This window comes from Saccostrea echinata, unplaced genomic scaffold (assembly GCF_033153115.1).
Source record: "Saccostrea echinata isolate AGI-Se365-2 ecotype Australia unplaced genomic scaffold, CSIRO_AGI_Sech_v1 ptg000010l, whole genome shotgun sequence".
In the NCBI taxonomy this organism is placed as follows: domain Eukaryota; kingdom Metazoa; phylum Mollusca; class Bivalvia; order Ostreida; family Ostreidae; genus Saccostrea; species Saccostrea echinata.
In genome coordinates this window covers 1,053,642-1,072,795 of record NW_026889759.1, presented here as the reverse complement: position 1 = coordinate 1,072,795, position 19,154 = coordinate 1,053,642, and the positions used below count along the sequence as shown (strand labels likewise).

The following is a 19,154-nucleotide window of genomic DNA, read 5'->3' as shown; positions in this document are numbered from 1 at the left end:
TTTTTTAAACTATTACCAAAATCGACTTGCACATTCCATCGAAACTAGAAATCGTTTCAGTACATAACTTATAATGTATTCTACTCCCTGGACATCTAACAATAACATCTCTCTGATAATTCTGCATTCTTGAATGCAATTTATATTTGTCACCGACATCATGATTTTTTTTATTAAATTTTGCATATTAATCCGAAGTGTTTGAAAAATTGCATACTCACACAGCAACGTTTTTTTCAAGGGGAACAAAAATTGACAAGCCAAACGGAAAAAAACATAAGTGACAGGTGTGGATTGTGTGTGTGTGTTGGGGGGTGGGGGGTGGGGGGTGCTTTTCAAGCACTGGAATTTGTCCGAATTCGACCATAGAGCAATAAAAAGAGTGTTTGTGTGTGTGGGGGGGGGGGGGGAGGGGGGTGCTACTCAGCATTCTAGAGGTTCACGACGAGATACTTTTGAATAAAAGGAGCGTAGGGACGTTAACCGATGCCCTTCCTTGTAGGAAAGGGGGGGGGGGGCAAACAGAGTTTTAATGAAAAGTTACATATCAAAACTACAGCAAAAGACTATTCCCACAAAAAGGGTACCCCCAACTTCCGATGTACACGTACCTTAATTATCGTATTGTTCCGGGCGATATAGTCTCTGCGCAAATAGCGATTCTCCTGTTTTTTGCAATTCCGACAAAGAGGTAGACATGGTATTGTAGTCTACTTTGAGACTACCTTACATAACAAATGAAACCAGTAGATGCAATATTAATATAATAATAATATTAATGTAATAACAATAATCATGTTGCGTATTTTTTTAACAGACAAAATACCATTGGAATACCATATGGTTGTAATTTTTATTTTCAATACAATGAGCCAAACTTCACAGTCTTGCTGTTTCTTTGGGCTTTGTGAATATTTCACGGATCCATATTAAAGTTATCACAAAATTTCAGGACATTTTATATATTTTTTTTTTAAATAAAAATCGTGAGACAGGATTTTTTTTGTTGTTGTTGTTGATATTTTCACGAGTGCTTCGCACTCGTGAAAATATCTAAAAAATTCTGTCCCACTCGTGAAATAAATTTAATATCGAACTACAAAACATTGAATATCATCTACATATATCAGTTTTTGATTTCGACAAACAATGTTTGCCATGGTGATTTATAATAACAAAAAATATGTGATTTTTTTTTTCAAAAGACTTTCCACCTAAAGAGACTATACATTAATTATATGTACAAGGATTATGATTCAATTTCATTGTTCGCTGTATTTCCATATTTTCAAGTCTTCCTTTTTCTTCTTTTGATTAAGTACAAACCAGTAGAGCTACAATCTCGTCAGAGACTTCCGATTACTTAGTAGTATGCCTCTTTACATTGATGACTTACTGGTTTTGTCGTCTAATTGACCTACTTTCACGAGGGTTGTTGCTCTTAGACTTTGGAAATTTATTACTTTGACACTGTTTTTGAGTAAGTTTTGATCTGCTTGTAGACAAGGCCATAATTGAAAATATCTTTATTTTCTCTAACACGACCCTAAATTCGTAAGTCTGGTAAGTAGTTTTGTGTGTGTGTGTGTGTTTTTTTTTTACTGAAAGATGCTTTGAAAATATATTCTGAAATGAATAATATCTTTATAAATAAGGAAAGTACATAAGAAAAATATTTTAACCAGAATAACATACAAATGAAATTTAAATGTAGAATTTAAAGGCAAATAATTCACTATTATTATTCAATTGATCTTATTAAGTATCTCACACCAGAGTTAATTTATTGAAACACAAGATTCTCAGATACCTAACGTTTGGAAATCCGTTTATATTTGACAAATCTACCAATTAGCTTACAGTTCTTGCATAGACATTGTACTTCTTTAAGGGCCTCGCTTGGGACATTGGTTCTGGAACGTTTTGTTTTAGAGTCACGAATTAAGGAGTTAATCCCTGCATCGCAGGTTCAAATACCAATGCGGAACATGGGCACGCGGGTCCTTTGGATGAGACCATTAAACCTTAGGTTCAGTGTCTTAGTAAAGCTGGCACGAAAAAGATCCCTCACTGCTCAATATTCATATGTGCCTATGCAGTGCAAGTCTAAATTTGCACCCCTCTGCTATGGGTATCATAAAATTTAGTTGTTAGTTTGCCATCGATGTCTACATCCAAATACTAAACAGTTGTGTCAGACTGTGTGTCAGAGTAAATGAACTTTTCTGATCACATTTTGTCCCTCTGTCCGTCCGTCCGTCCATCTATAAACTTTTCACATTTTCGAACTTCTTCTCCAGAACCACTGGTCCAATTTCAACTAAACTTGCCGCAAAGCATCCTTGGGTGAAGGGGATTCAAGTTTGTTCAAATGAAGGGCCACACTCTCTATCAAGGGGAAAATTTTGAAAAATTTGGTTGGATTTTTAAAAAAAAATCCCATTGGGCTAAAAAGTTGAAACTTACATGAAACCTTCATTACATAGTGTAGATTCAAGTTTATTCAAACCATGGCCCTCAGGTGTAGAGTGGGGCCACAATAGGGGATCAACAAATTTTTACATACGAATATATGGAAAAATCTTCTTGTCAAGATCAGCAAGCCTTGATTAGTCATATTGATCAGAAGTCAACCTCAGGTAGTGTAAAAATCAGGACCCCCGGGGGAAGGGTGTGCCACAATGGGGGATGAAAGTTTATCATAGGAATATATAGAAGGTCTACAAGAAAAACTCAATATACTAAATACATACTGCAAGGACTGGTGTTTCAAAGGTAATGCAGAGAAAACAAAAATAAGAGTCTTCAATTCATCTGGCAAGCACATCAAAACCCCCTTCCATCTGAATAACAACATCGAATGTGTTAAACAGTACAAGTATTTGGGTCTGACAGTTTATGCATCTGGAACACTAATTAGCGCTAAAAATGATTGTTGTAACAAAGCCAAAAAAGCCTATTTCAAATTTCAAAAAGACTTTCTCACATTTAATCCATCAGTTAAAACTGCTTTAAATGTATTTGACCACACTATTAAACCCATTATCCTGTACGGTTCAGAGTTATGGGGTCTTTTTGACCCATCAACTTCCAAATTTAAGAGAAATCCAAATATAACATAAGATAAAATATACCGAAGTTTAGAAGGCGAAAATTTGCATCTTAAATTTTACATTTATTAATGGTTCCTGGTAAAAGCAGCAACTTTGCTGTAAGATCTGAACTGGGACGATGGAATGTACACTTTGATGTCATTAAAATATGTTGTTATATTGGCATAGATTAGAAAATCTAGATGGTGAATTTCCCTTACTTAGTGAGGCTTTTAAATGTTCCAAAACACTACACCAAAATGGAGTTACTTCATGGTATTCTTGTATTAACTTCTTACTTAACCATATTGATATTAAACTTAGTGATGTTTTAGCTATGTCACTCCCAGTTTAAAATAAACTTGAAAAGAATATTACTTAACTTCTATAAAATTACATGGGAATAAGACAGGAATTTGCATAAAGATGGTAAATTATCTACCTTTACCTGCCTAAAGACTAAATTTTGTTTTGAACCCTATCTAGATATTTTAACAAACAATCAACATAGATCAGTCATAACAAGGTTACGAATATCAGCTCACAGACATGAAATTGGACGATATCAAAAAATACCTAAAGATGAACGAATTTGTTCCCTTTGTGATCACAATGAAATTCATTTTCTCCTTGCATGCCCTCATTTTAGTGTACAAAGACTTGAACTCATATTTGTAATAATAAATGTAAAAATTTTCAGTCTCCATCATATGATAATCAATTTCATTGGCTCATGACTAATGAAGACCCTGAGATCCTAAGATCTCTTGCTAGATTCCTTGATAATCTACCTTAACTGAAAAATTTAAATATATTTGGGGATGTATAAACATGTACATGTATGACAATATATCATCTCTTCTGTTCTTTGATATGCATATATTTATCTTTCCAGCTACTTGATTATATATTTTTATATCATTACAATATGTATATTCAGTATATCTCTTGTAGATGCATTTATCAATGATTATACTGCTCATTAAAATTAAGATCAGGTTTGTTCTATCATTTGGATCTTCCTCCTTCTTTTGTTTCATGTTTGTAAATCTTTTTTGCTCCTCCGGCGGCCCAAATTGGACTAATAAAATCTTGTATAGGGAAAGAATCTCCAACAATCTTACTCTAAAGAATAGCAAAGCCATGATTAGTCATATTGATATGAAATCATCCTCAGGTAGAGTAAAGTTACAAGTTTGTTCAAATCGTGACTACAGTGGGTATGGCGGGGCCACAATGGCCGATCAAAATTTTATCATATAAAGGAATACATAGGTAAAATCTTTTAAACATTTTCAAGAACAACAATGTCATCTTTATTCATATTTATATGGAAGCATCTTTAGGTAGTGTATATTGAAATTTGTTTAAATCATCACCTCCTACCTGACCCCTCTTGGAGAGAGGGGGCTTATATACTAGTATCTAAACTTTTTAATAGTGAACAGTTCTCTGTTTGTCCCTAGCTAAAGTTCTCGGGTGAACAATGTGACCCATGGCTCTCTTTATCATTATTATGTTTATCATTATTATACATTATTATTTTTTTTTTCAGTGATCAATCTGTATCCCATGTGCAAGCCTTGAAATAATTTGTGCAGTGGATTCTTGTTTCTATGCATATTGTGCCCGTGTGTTTCATATTAAGAAGTAGTTTTGTATCACATATAGGGACACCGTTAAAAGTTCATCTTTTCCAATCCACTTAGTATTAATTATATGTACATGTAAAATGTTCTGAGTTGGTATGATTCACAAAATGCTTGACATAACAAATACTTCAGTAAGCTTTTGTAGACAAAATGAGTCGTTATAGTTTTATTGTAGCCGGAAATTTCAAAATCCGGCATTTTGTCGAATGCTATCCCGTGACATCTTTATCCGTCCTTCCTTCCTATTTCATGTCTGTACAGCTTCATTTCACCACGAGAGACCTTGCTCAACATAAAATATTCTTTATGGATTGAGTTCCAGATTATTGCTCATATCTTTGAAACGGCTTTTAAGATTTAAAATGGCGGACATGTCTAGCTTAGATCAGCAAGAGCTTAAATATCTTGTTGTGGACCAAAAGAAAAATTTTGTCGACCAGACAGAATGGGCGGCCAAAAAATTGGTTTGGGTCCCTCACGAGACCCAAGGATTTTGTTCTGCAAGTATTGTCAATGAAGCAGGTGACGAGACCGAAGTGGAAATAGAAGAAACTTGTAAAAGAATTAAGGTTCTCAAAGAAGAGATTCAAAAAATGAATCCTCCCAAATACACGAAGGTGGAGGATATGGCCGAACTTGTTTGTCTGAATGATGCATCCGTTCTGCACAATATCAAGGACCGATATTACTCTGACTTAATTTACGTAAGTTTTATTCAGTAAAAAGATGTACAAATTTTCCTGCTACAAGGATTTTTTTTCACATAGTCAGCAAAGATTACAATGTTTAAACAAAGTAACGTTATTTCCCTGTCGTGCGTACTATTTGGTGATTGTACACTCTTCCTTTTTGTGGAAGGGAAGGGATATCTTAACCAGGATTTTATAAAGTATTAAAACTGCGCTAGGAAGTCACATATGAATTTGGTCTGGAGGAATAAATAAATAAATAAATAAATAAATAAATAAATAAATAAATAAATAAATAAATAAATAAATAAATAAAACAAAATGTATATATATATATAAGATTGTGTTTCTTTTGCTTTTTTCAGTACATCATGTATAACTATATAATTTGACAAAAATGTATTTGTCTGGGGAAAGGCGGGAGGGGGGGGGGCACAGTCTTATCTGCCATGCTTTCTAAATACACTGTTTTCCTTTTTTGCCTATTGTTTGTTGGTTTGTATTTTATTTGTTTTAAAATCTGAAGGAATAATTTCTTTCAGGATTGAGTATTTCAATAGAGAACAATAGTCTGCAAGAAGTAGAAATAGTAGTACATGTACATTTATATGTAAATAATACATCTTCCTTAAATTGCCTCGTCATATTGTAAACAGTGTAAAGTTGCTTAATTGTTTGTTTGCTTATTTGTTTTTTGTTGTTTTTGTTTTGTTTTCTAATCATCATTCTTAATATGGAAGAAAATTATCGAAATAATGATATCAGAGGTTTAATCTCAGCTATGATATATGCTTTTACTTCGGTCTAACTTTTAATGTAAACGTTATATTCTCCCTCACCACGTTCGTCCGAATATAAATTAATTATTTAATTTACTTGCGTTTATTAAGAATTGTAGAAAGATAACATAATCTCATGCATATGGGATGCTGCTCGTCAGAATGTTCATTTAAATATAACATTCAGAACGTTCTTTAAATATAACATTTTTAAGTACAACATCAGGGGCCCGTTTTACAAAATAACTTAATTACGACTAAGATCAGAAACTTCAGATTGATGATTCTGTTTAAAATTGTTAGCGTAAAAGTGTCTTTCTACTTACCGGTACCTTTTAAAAAAGATTAAAACAATTTTCTATGTTGGTCTTAGTCGTAAGTTCTTTGGTAAAAGAACTTGTTGCTTGTGAATTTCATTTTATCATATATTATTGAAAAAAAAACTCATGTATTTCTAAATTCTATTTAACTGGTTTTCATACTTGAACCGATTCTAAGTTCTACGAATTCAAGCACTCACTCTCTATTTATATGACCACGTCACGTGACATAAAACACACACACACAGACCAACAACACTATCCGCGAAAGAAATACCCATAAAAAATGATATTAATTACTTTAATATTTGCTGTTGTTGGTGTGACCGAGCAAATTGATTATAAAGGATACTTAAGGGACGGGAGTGGGGGGGGGGGGGGGAGTCATGTTCTTATCCGTAAGAAATAAAGGATAATACAATAACTAAAAGGCACAGATGCGACTGGTGTTATAAATGTCGCATTATATATAATACTTATTCGCTATATGCCAGAGCCTGCTTATCCACATGAATTTTAATGCTTCTTTTGATCACCTTATATATATTGTGTTCAGCATTGATCATCCTTCAGTTGGAGTACAACTGTGAAGTCTTAAGTTCAGCAACAACCATATGGGTCAAGCAATACAATACAAAATAAACAAGAGGCCCAGGGGCCACATCGCTCACCTGAGCAGTATGGCTTAAAAAAAGTTTAAATATAAAAGTGGTTCGGGGGGGGGGGGGGTCATGAATTTAACAAATTTGAATGTACATTATCTGAAGATGCTTCCTTGTAAAAATGACCAATCACGGCTTTGCTGTTCTTGAGAAGAAGATTTTTAAAGATTTTACCTATATATTCCTATGTAAAACTTTGATCACCCATTGTGGCCCCACCCGACCCCCAGGGGTCATGATTTGAACAAACTTGAATCTACACTACCTGAGGATGCTTCCGTGTAAATATGACCAATCATGGCTTTGCTGTTCTTGAGAAGAAGATTTTTAAAGATATTTCCTATATATTCCTATGCAAAACTTTGATCGCCCATTGTGGCCCCACCCGACCCCCGGGGGTCATGATTTGAATAAATGAGTTTACGACGACGACAACGCCAACGACAATGACGACAGACAACGGACAAATTTTGATCAGAAAAGCTCACTTGAGCCTTTGGCTCAGGTGAGCTGAAAACCAGAGAACAATGAATGTTTTATAAACAATATGCGCAATTAATTTAATTTACTCAATATATATTACAGCGATGTGGACCTTTTATTTCTTAATTCTAATGATTGTTTTATAGTTAGGGTACAATTTAGAACGTCTTCGTTCAGCATCATCCATCAATACAGGTGGGATACTCTTGAGATATTTTCAGTTTAGCATCATTCATCAATAGAGTTCGTGTAATTAAGACGATCTTGAGCTGGGCATTATCAATCAATACAGTTGGGGTACAATTCAAACGTTTTAAGTTCAGCATCATCCATAATTAAGTTCTAGACTTTTTTTTATTGAAACTTTCACACATATTACAAAGACATGTACAAACTTATATGTAGATATATGTACAAAACAGAATCCGAATAGAAACTAATTTTAGTTGAAACTTATTCAAAATCAGTGTAAAAGTTTATTGAGAGAGAGAGAGAGAGAGAGAGAGAGAGAGGGGGGGGGCAAGCTCTAACTTTACATTTTGTTTCTTGAACATACTCTGTTTCATTTAAGCTCGCTATTGAGAAAAGAAAAGAAAATGAGAAAGAAAAACTAGAACAGTGCAGTTTTGAGGGATTCACTTGTAACATATTAAAGTGATTGCCAAAAAAAAAATATCAATAAATCAAAATATAACAACCCATTTCTGCCAGAAAGTGTTATAGTCAGTAAGTTTTTATGCCCCCGTATCGAAGATTCGGGGGTATATAGTTTTTGCCCTGTCCGTCCGTCTGTATGTCTGTTTGTCCGCAAAAACTCTATTATTGCCCATAACTTTTGATTGGTTAGAGCTGTGGCTTTCATATTTCACATGTGTATTCCTTGTGACAAGACTTTTTTTTTGGGAACCACCATATTTGACCTTTTGACCTTGACCTTGGAGTTTGACCTAGTTTTACAAAATTTTACCCAACTTTAACCTTGGCCCGAACTTTTAAACAGTTGGAGTTAGGGCTTTCATACTTCATATGTGTAATCCTTTTGACAAGTCCTTCCTTTGGATACCACAACTTTGACCCTTTGACCTTGACCTTGGAGTTTGACAAACTTTTGAAAAATTTTACATTGGCCATCCATAAATTTTGAACTGTTGGTGCTAAGGCTTTCCTACTTTACATATATAATCCTTGTGACAAGACCTTCCTTCGAATACCAACAACTTTGACCCTTTGACCTTGACCTTGGAGTTTGACCTACTTTTGAAAAACTTAAGTCTTGACCATAATTTTTTGAACAATTGGTGCTAGGGCTTTCATACTTCACATATGTAATCCTTGTGACAAGACCTTCCTTTGGAGACCAACAACTTTGACCCTTTGACCTTGACCTTGGAGTTTGACGTCCTTTTGGAAAACTTAAACCTTGGTAATAACTTTAGAACGATTGGTGCTTCAGCTTTCATATTTCACCAGTATATTTCTTGTGAGAAGACCTTTCCTTAAGCACCATTAATTTTTACCATTTGACCTTGACCTTGATGTTTGACATTTTTGAAAAACTTTAACCTTTTCCATATCTGTTCAATGGTTGCTGCTAGGGCTCTCATATTTCACAGGTATATTCCTCGAGACAAGACCTTACTTTGGGTACCAACATATTTGATTTGCATTTGAGAAAGTTTAACCTTTGCTATAAGTTGCCATACGGGGGCATCAGTGTTTCACAAACACATCTTGTTTATCATCTTTTACAGTTTATTTCAAAGCTGTAAAATAGGATTTAAATAGATTAAGAAAACCTTGGATAGATGGACATGTATTCTGACAACGAACTTTATAAATGTAATGCTTCATTAATATCAACATAGCGTTAAAATATTCCGAGATTTTACCATAATCTTTTTTACCAAAAATAAATGATTTAGCATTCAAATTCGATTCAGTGTCTTTTGCTTGACTTGACAAAGACTAATATTTTTTTTTTATATTGCTGAAGAAACATACAGTCCCAGATTAAATGATAAATTGTTTCCTCTTCTTCTTCACAAAAAGTACAAGACTTAGCTTTGCCCATTTTATACATGAGACTATCAATTTGGTAGTTAGAATATGATGATTAACTCTGTATTGAAACCATTGTAATTTACAATCCTGTGTCACGAGGAATGGAATATTATAAATAGTTTCCCATTGCACATCAGTTATTTCAAAATATCTAGCCCACTTATTTTTACCCAAAGGTTTAATAACTGCTTTATTCAGAATATCATACATAGGTTTTGATCCTTTTCTCGTAAGAACAAATACTTCGATATTATAAGGAATCGTAGGTATATGGATTACTGTAGATTCCTTATTTTTCGCGAGTACTTATTATCGCGAAATGGCTCATGTGCGTCAAATTGCGAGAATAATAATTTGCGAGTAGACGGTTCATTTTGTTTCGCGAGTGGTGCTTATCGCGAAATTACGCGATAATTAATTCCTGTGTATATTTAGGAATCTACAGTAATCCATTTCTACAAAAATTGTATCTCCTTAAATCTGCCAATATTGTCTGTCTTATACCATTGTAGGTTACATAATTTGTTTTAATATTAAATTTATCTTGGAGATTATCTAGTGACAGAAATTTGTTATATTCATCTAGGAGATCTACCACATGCATAATACCATTTTCATACAAGATTTATAAATAACCCCCCCCCCCCCAAAAAAAAAAAAAAAAACAGATTGTTCTCCAATTTAAAAAATTTTTGTTGAACCATATAGGTTGGTTAACATATTCATACCAATCTGTAATTTCTGAATTATCTTGGATTTCCTGAAAAGCATTAAAAGTATCTTTCCAAAACTGATTGAGTAAACACTTATTAAAGTTTGATCAACATACTGATCCTGTATTTATTAATTTATCAGTATCAATTATATTTTCAAGCAAAATTTTCCATTTGAAGTTATTGTAATTAATAATTCTCCTTATCCAAGTTCTAGACTTCTTGATTCAGTTATCAACCATCAATACAGTTTAAGTACAATTTTAGACATCTTAAGCTCGGCACCATCTATCAGTTCAGCTGAGGTACATTTTTAGACTTCTTGAGTTTAGCATCATCCAACAATAGGCGCCTAGATACAGTTGGGTACAATGAATTAAGAGGTCTTCCCAGAATTCAATAACGAAGTGCAAGGGATTATGGGACAAGACTAAGCAGATAATTGCAAATATATCAGACCCGCAGTATAATTGTGAAAAAATAGTTCTTGCAAAGAAACTTAAAAGAAACCAAAAATAGTTTTTGTTTCTACTACTGCTTTTCGTTGAAAAATATGCACTACGAAAATGCAACTTTTACGACGTAATGTGACGTCGCAGTCTAGAACGGTTTGATGGTACATGTACAACTGCACTTGCCTAAACGGTTATCTACGCCGGGTTTTCTCAATCAAAGCGCAATTAACGCTAATGTTTATATTACCTGTGAGGGTGGTCAAAGCAAAAATGTCAGCAGGGGAAAGGATCCAAAACTTTTACAACTTAAAAAAAAAATAAAACAAAAATTTTATTCTCAGAGAACAATTAGAAGCCTTTCAATTTTTTTCTTAAGTGGGAGGGGAGGGAGGCCCGGTGATTTCAATACCTCATGTGCTCAATGATGAATATCAAATAAAATATATTCAATAGAGAATAAGCAAGTAAACAACATATACAGAGTATAAAATAAATAAAAAAAATTAAAATGTTCGAAACTGTAACCCTTAATTTTAAATGCAAAAGTATGTCACGGGTTACTAGTTTTACCTTATTTCACGCAAGTAGTACTCACCCATTCATGTGTCTGAAAACTACTTTCCTCTTTACACTACTTTGCCTAACAAAAATGTATGCCTTCATAAACCTATTTTTGCCTCTCTTACAGCAAAAGAAAAAAATTAGTGTCGCAGTTTCGAACATTTCATAAAATTGTAATTGATTTTTTTTTTATCTATTTAATTTTTGATAAAGATTCTACCCCCCTCCCCCCTAAAAAAATGTTAAAAGGCGTCTGTATGTTATTGTTCTTTAAACTCTTTGTTTCCCAATTCCTTTAAAATTTTGATCCACCACACAAGTTAGGCTACTGACATTAATTGCATCGCGCCACCCTAAATAAGGCGAATAGAATGATTAGCGTTCTTTTTTATACCCCCGCTCCGAAGGAGAGGGGGTATACTGTTTTACCCTCGTGTGTGTGTCTGTCTGTCTGTTTGTCCGTAACAAAATTTTCGTCACAGTTTTTTCACCAACTACTCATCGCAGATGCTTGAAATTTTAGCACACACTTTGTTGAGGCATGCCATATGGTGGGATTAATTTTTGTACGAATCCGATGTCAACTTCCTGTTTATCCGTGCGTCTGTCCATACCATACATAACAAATTTTGGTCGCAGTTTTCTCAGCAACTACTGATTGCAGATGCTTGAAATTTTATCACACTCTTTGTTTAGGCATGTCATATGGTGGGATTCATTTTTGTACGAATCCGATGTCAACTTCCTGTTTAACCGTGCGTCTGTCCGTACTATGCAGAACAAATTTTATTTGCAGTTTTCTCAGCAACTACTAATTGCAGATGCTTGAAATTTTAGCACACTCTTTGTTTAGGCCTGCAATATGGTGGGATTCATTTTTGTATGATTCTGATGTCAACTTCTTGTTCATCCTTGTGTCTCTCCATAACTGAACTTGTGTACATTCACATCAAAGCGGGGGTATTACTAGTGAGCATTGGCTCACAGACTTCTTGTTTTTTTTAAGCTCATTTGAGCTGAAAACTCAAATGATATTTTTCTTATCACATTTTGTCTGTAGTCCATCTGTCTGTAAACTTTAAACATTTTTGACCTTTTCTTTAGATTCACTGTGTCAATTTCAATCAAACTTGCCAAAAGCATCCTTGGGTAAAGGGGATTCAAGTTTGAATAAATGAACTCTTTCAATGGGAGAAAATAAAGAATTAGTGGTGGTATCTTTAGAAAGCTTTTTCTCAAGGACCACTGGGCCAAAAAAAGTTAAAACTTACGGGACATCTTCATTACATATAAAGTAGTAGTAGGTTCAAGGTTGTTCAAATTGTGACCCCCAAGGCAAGGGTGGGGCCACAATGGGTGTTCAAACTTTTACATAGAAATGTAAAGGACAAAAATCTTTAAAAATCTTAATCTCAAGAACATCAAAGTCATGATTAGTCATGTTGACATTGTAGCATCGTCAGGTACATGTAGTTTAGATTCAAGTTTGTTCAAATCATGATGACTCGGGGGTAGGGTGGGCGACAGTGAGGGATAAAAAATTTATATGGGAACATATAGGAAAAATAATGTAAAAATCTTCTTCTCAAGAACAGCAAAGCCATGATTAGTCATAATTGATATGGAAGCATCCTCAGGTAGTGTAGATTCATTTTCTTTAAATCATGACCCCTGAGGGTAGACCCCTGGGGCCACAGTGGGGGGTCAAAGTTTTAAATGGGAAAAATCTTCTAAAGAACAGTAAATCCATAATTTGTTTTGTTTTTATGAAAGCATCCTCAGGTAGTGTAGATTCAAGTTAGCACAAATTATTACCCCCGGGGGTAGGGTGAGGTCACAATAGGGGATAAATTTAAGAAAACAGAAAAAAATCCGATGATGAAGAACAGGGCCCTATTGACTCGGGTGAGCGTTGTGGCACATAGGCCTCTTGATTTTTTTTTTTAATGCTACTTCTAAAATATTTGATCATTAATGAACATAAAATAAAAAACTTGGAAAATATTTGATCGTTAAAGTCTTAATGAACATTAAATTTTAAAAAAGTCGATCATATTTTATGACTGGTAGGTCTTCAAACTTTAATATTTCCCGCCATAACTGATAGACCATAAATGGAAGGAACAAAAATTAAAGTTTATGCCGTATCTGTCACCTTTCTGGTCACATTACAAAACAGTATGTTATTTCCGGAATGACAGATATTTCCTTCACCGAACCCAGCTTCGTCACGTGACCTCTGGTAATGCCTGTGTATTTCGAGCGGGCGGGGGCTCGGTGACGAATAAATGAATCAGCAGAGGTCTTGAATTTTCCTGGAAATCATTGTTGAAACTTTTCGGCTTCATCTTATATTTTGTGAACGGCATTTTGGATAACTATACTTATTAATTGGATTCAAACAACTAAAGGAAGTTAGGAATACCGTATTTTTCTTCAAAATGGCGGACGATCCGTATGCAGGTGTGAGCGCACAAGAATTGCAATATTTGGCCGTGGACAGAAACAAAATCAATGATCCCATGGTACAAGCAGAATGGGCTTCAAAAAAACTCATATGGATACCCCACGAAGTACATGGCTTTTGCGCTGCCAGCATAGTAAGCGACCATGGGGATGAGGTAGAAGTTGTGGTAGAAGAAACTGGGAAACGTGTGAGGGTCCACAGAGACGATTGCCAAAAAATGAATCCTCCAAAATTCAATAAAGTGGAGGACATGGCAGAACTAACTTGTCTTAATGAAGCTTCTGTTCTACACAATTTGAAAGATCGATATTTTTCTGGTTTAATATATGTAAGTAAAATTGTCCTCCCAGCAGATGTACATCCCCACAATAGTGAATACATGTAATTTTTTTTTATGAAAGGTGCCGTATATTATCAAGAAGATAATTAAAAATTTTTATTTCTTTTAAGTAAACAATGATACGAAATCAAATTACAGGTTTTAATAAGTCCTGTCAATTGTAATTTTCCATGTCTCAGACTCTCTTTATATTGATAAGATATTGATGATATCTGGATTGCATGAAGAAAATTTTATACATATCAACATACATGGATAACAATTTACAATGCTGTGTATTGGATGCTTTCATAATTCACTAGTTAAGTCAAATTAACAGATAAGGAATATAGGCTGTAACATTTGCACCTGTAAACATTATATTTTCCTCTTGTTATACTTCCTTAAAATAGAAAAATGAAGGTCTTGCTGATACGTTTTGTTTGCATTGGTTAGCACAAAATGAGAGGAAGTTTTAGGGAGTGTTTATGTTGTGGATTTGACACAGGGACAGAAGATTAGACATCCCAACCAGAATTTCTGCAGTTCTTTTGAAATTTCAACCAGAGCTTTGGTACTTCCAGACTGCTACTAGTACCTGAAGCCATAAAATCAACACCCTCCCCCCCATAAAGACCACTTTAAAAACATAATTGAAACAGTTACCTGATGAAAGAGTATCATAGTTTAATAAATTAAATGGCATGTTTAAAGGTAGTCAATAATTCACCATTTTTAGGTTTCAACCCTGAAACATACATGGATTTATTGTTTATATTTATTGTTCAGTCAAACAGAGCAAACAGCAGACAGTTTATTCAAATATTAGTATGGTCACTAGGTTTTACAAACAAATGACATGTTTAGATTGCATGGTTCATACACAGGTTATTGCTTACTTGTGTATTGGGTAATTTGGTGACAGGGTTCTGTTAATAGAGAGCTACTCATCCTTTATGTGTGCGGAAGGCTTCACATTGTCTAATTCTTGCTGCACTGTAGTGTACAGAACCTCTTTTGTTTATCTAAAATTTAAGACATTGTAGGGCCATTGTCCGAACTGCTTCAAATCTTTGCTTCATCGTGACAGGCAGTAGACTAAAGAGTGCTTGGATAATCACTCAACCATTTCACTGTCGGCATGTAATCTCTTTCAATTGGGGCATTCCTGAGATTCCTTAGATTACGTATAAACACTGAATAATTTAGATTTAAAAGGAAGAATGCAGGTTAATAAATTGACTGCCGCAGTGTTTTTAGGTTTTAGATGTTGTTCCTCTTGCAAGCCAATGCAAATAAATTGGGCTGAAAATAAATTTTTATATAAAACAAAAGTGCTGATCATGTAAAGCATTGAGGGTTGATAGTAATATTCACACTTGATTAAAATTCACTTGTTTAGGTTGGTACATGGACCACAACTCTATGAAGTAGATTTAACTGTCATTGAACTTTCTCACCAGTCATAAATAATCAAAACTTGGCAATGGTTGTTAAATGTACATGTTTATAGAATGTGGAACACTGAATAGATCTTTATATCCTGCTGCATTAGCAAACATCTAAAAGTTTAATAAGAATCAGAAAAACTGCTAGAAATTGAAGAACTTTTACATACTCTGGGACTGATTCTGTGTATGAGTAATTAATCTTAATTTCAGACATACTCTGGTCTATTCTGTGTGGTGGTTAACCCTTACAAGAGGCTCCCAATCTATACAGACAAAGTGGTAGAGCTTTATAAAGGAAAGAAAAGACATGAAGTCCCACCACATGTATTTGCAATTACTGACACAGCTTACAGGAGTATGCTGCAAGGTAAAATGAATGGAACAAAATCACCATAAAGTGTTGAAAGTTAAAATATATCTCGGTGTTTGTTTAAAATCCACCCTCATGTTCTAGAATGCCATAAATTTTTTGGCAGCATGTTCATGAGTATCTAAAATATAAAAAGTTATGAATGCATACAGATGTCAGATATATTTTAGTCTGAAAGTAGATAAATCAGAGGTTTCCAATATGTCAACAGCATTGTACCTGTTTCTGCAATTGCTATGAAATTGTATACATACATAATATATAGGTTGATTTTTAAAAATTTTATTGACTAGACAGCCAGAGGCAATTCTCCATCAAAAGTATTTCTTTTTACAGGAATTTAAATGTACAATTTGACCTTCTGAAGAGATTGTTAAGATACTAGTTTAAAATATTTGTGCAAACAACTGCAGGCTTGTTTAAGTCTGAACACGCACTGTCAGCAAATTGTCTGATCAACCGTCATGCATGATTCAAACTTAGATTCATTGAACAAAATTCATGGTCCAAGCAAATACAATGGTGCTAAGGATTGACCAAATCATTGACTGGGATTTCTAAGACCTGCTTTCTGATGTCAATACTAGAATTATAGTATACTTGTGTTTGTCCAGGGCACATTAATAAAGTAAAAGGGAATCTAGGGTTCCTCCCCTAACAGGGGGTACCAGAGTAATGGGGATTACATCTTAGGTGGGAAATTTCCTGGCCTCCAGATCTTAGGGACAATTCTGATTTGTCACATAATTTATAGTTGTGCAGAGGAACAGATTCTTAAAAAGGTGGTGGTTTGTTGGATTAAAAATCTGTGAAACAGTAATTGCTGTCTTACTAATTTAAATGTCCAGTATTTCTTGATTTGTATTTCTGTACCACATCTTTTGAGTTTGTGACGTATATAAATTAATATATATCCCTGAATTTTCTACTGTTTTACACAGTTTGCTACTTTCTTAGTTGAAATATCATACAGTGAAAAAAAAAGCTTTAAGATCTCAGGACTCAAAATAATTAGACGACTGATGATGGTTGTTTAATTTACATGAATATAATTTGAATTTTAAATGACCTTGTAATTTACTTTTTAATAGAAATTTTGAGTAACAACCTTGTTTTGGCATTTTTAGAGTGTTTAAGATCAAAGTCACCACTCCACTTGTCATTTTTGAGTACCTGTATCCTCAGTCAGTAGCTATAGGGTAATTACTGAGGAAGGAAAGCAAGTTCTTGAGTCTTTTCATAAAACCTTGTACATATTAACATATCAGATATTAAACTATCACACAAGATTCCCATACCGACATAAGTTATATCAACTTTTGCTATTGATATGAAGAGGCAATATTTTATCCAAATCATTATAAATAAATATTATTTGATTTTGCAGATCGAGAGGACCAGTCTATTCTCTGCACGTAAGTTTCAACAATTTTCACTTGGAGTTCCTCGGGTGGCTCGTGCTATGCACACTAACCTCGGATGTGAATGGTGTTCTACCATTTTGCTAATACAAATCGTGTTCCAATCCGAAATTCCTCCAAATATTATTCCTTTGAAATCTGAGTTACTTTGTGTCAAGCCCATCACTGTGTTTCTGCTTTCTACTAACTAAAGACTACTAACAATATTTTAATCAAAACCAACATACAAGGAAGAAATAGACAAGATAACCCTTTTGGTGTACTTTATGTAGTGCAAAATATGAAATGAGTTTAAAGGCAGTTCCGGCGGAGAAATGCATCGATTTAATGCATATTCCTCCACCTATCACATCCAAGGTCTGTATGGAGCGTAGTGGAGTTGGCTGAGGATTGCCCAGTGAACAATTTGGAACAATATCATGTCTCTAAAACTGAATTCATCCTTCAGACAATTTAAGTTTGTATGGATTTGTTATCACTCTTAGTGATTTCTGCTGCTAATATCCCCCCCCCCCCTTTTTGATGATAAGAAACAATTGTTATGATATTCAACCAAGCCTTCCCATTTTCTATGACGTGGAATTTGTGAGTGATCTCTTTGAGGTGTGGTCATTACTGATCTTATATTGTTGAATTGTTTATTAGTGCCTGAATTGCTAAACCCTGTTTCATCCTTAGAAATATTGTTAAAAGAATGCTTAATATGCAAGTATTCTTTGTATCATGAACTCTAATTTTCAAAAGATAAATAAAATTAGCTTTACCTAGGGTAAAGGGAAGTTTGAAGAGAAAAGTGAATAGATCAGACATGTTAGATGTGGTGTTCTTAGATAGGGATGTAAAAGTTTGTGAAGTATTAGATTATGTTGCAGCATTATAGCATCTTCAGTAATTACTTGATGAGTTATAAAGCTTGTCCATATGAAGAAGTTGGAGTAATTTAACTAATTTTAGAGTTGGACTATTAAGAACCTCTTATGACAGTGACAGTAGAGAGTACTCTTGTTTATGAGAGAGAACAGAAAATACAGGTGGACAGAGGTATATGGCTATAAACTGACGATATTCCTATGACCTAAATAAGATATAGTTAAGTGTCATCCAGCAGTGAGATCTTTATTATCCACTATAGATATTATATTAGTGTGGTGACCTTTAGTTATTTAGAGTGGCTATGGAGAATTTATCAAACACAATGCTTACTAGAGAAGAATAGGCATCATAGATTAAAATATACAGGGTAGTGGACTATAATGGATGCAATATAGGTCTTCTTAATCTGTTCTTCAACTCAATAGAAATTTACTGGTCAATGCAATTTCCCTTCTATTCACAAATGTTTGCTTTGTATGTTAAAGTAGACCTTTACAATGTCCAGTCCTATCGGTGAGAAAGATACTTTTAGTTGGCCTTAAAATTTCCTGAAAACACATACTTTTTCAAAACATTTAAGTTTAGATTTGGCATTGAAATAATTTTTCTTGGAGTTTGGGGCCAAACATTGTTTAAATTGTAGAGGCAGATTTTCCAAGTCATAATATTATGTGTAATACCCATGATAACAGGACAGGTGAAATGTAATTAATAAGTTCTAGTGATTAGTATACCTTGTCATTAGAGGTGTAAATTTGAAAGTTTTAAGCAGGGAAAGTGTAACTG

The 19,154-nt window shown here is 34.1% G+C and overlaps 2 protein-coding genes across 7 annotated transcripts in view; both read left to right on the top strand.

Annotated features, from left to right (window-relative positions):
* LOC133184101 (uncharacterized) overlaps positions 1 to 19,154 on the top strand; it is a 64,913-nt gene that overhangs the window by 43,446 nt on the left and 2,313 nt on the right. The gene's annotated exons all lie outside the window — the stretch shown is intronic.
* LOC133184100 (myosin heavy chain, non-muscle-like) overlaps positions 4,972 to 19,154 on the top strand; it is a 66,772-nt gene continuing 52,589 nt past the window's right edge. For 5 of the 6 annotated variants that reach the window (XM_061318939.1, XM_061318937.1, XM_061318938.1 and 2 more), the window contains exons 1-3: positions 13,687 to 14,262; positions 15,915 to 16,071; positions 17,462 to 17,489. In XM_061318939.1, the coding sequence (XP_061174923.1) occupies positions 13,909 to 14,262; positions 15,915 to 16,071; positions 17,462 to 17,489 (539 nt within the window). In that variant the 5' untranslated portion in view covers positions 13,687 to 13,908. Of the gene's footprint in view, positions 5,449 to 13,686; positions 14,263 to 15,914; positions 16,072 to 17,461; positions 17,490 to 19,154 lie in introns of those variants that run through there. The other variant, XM_061318936.1, reaches the window with a different exon arrangement.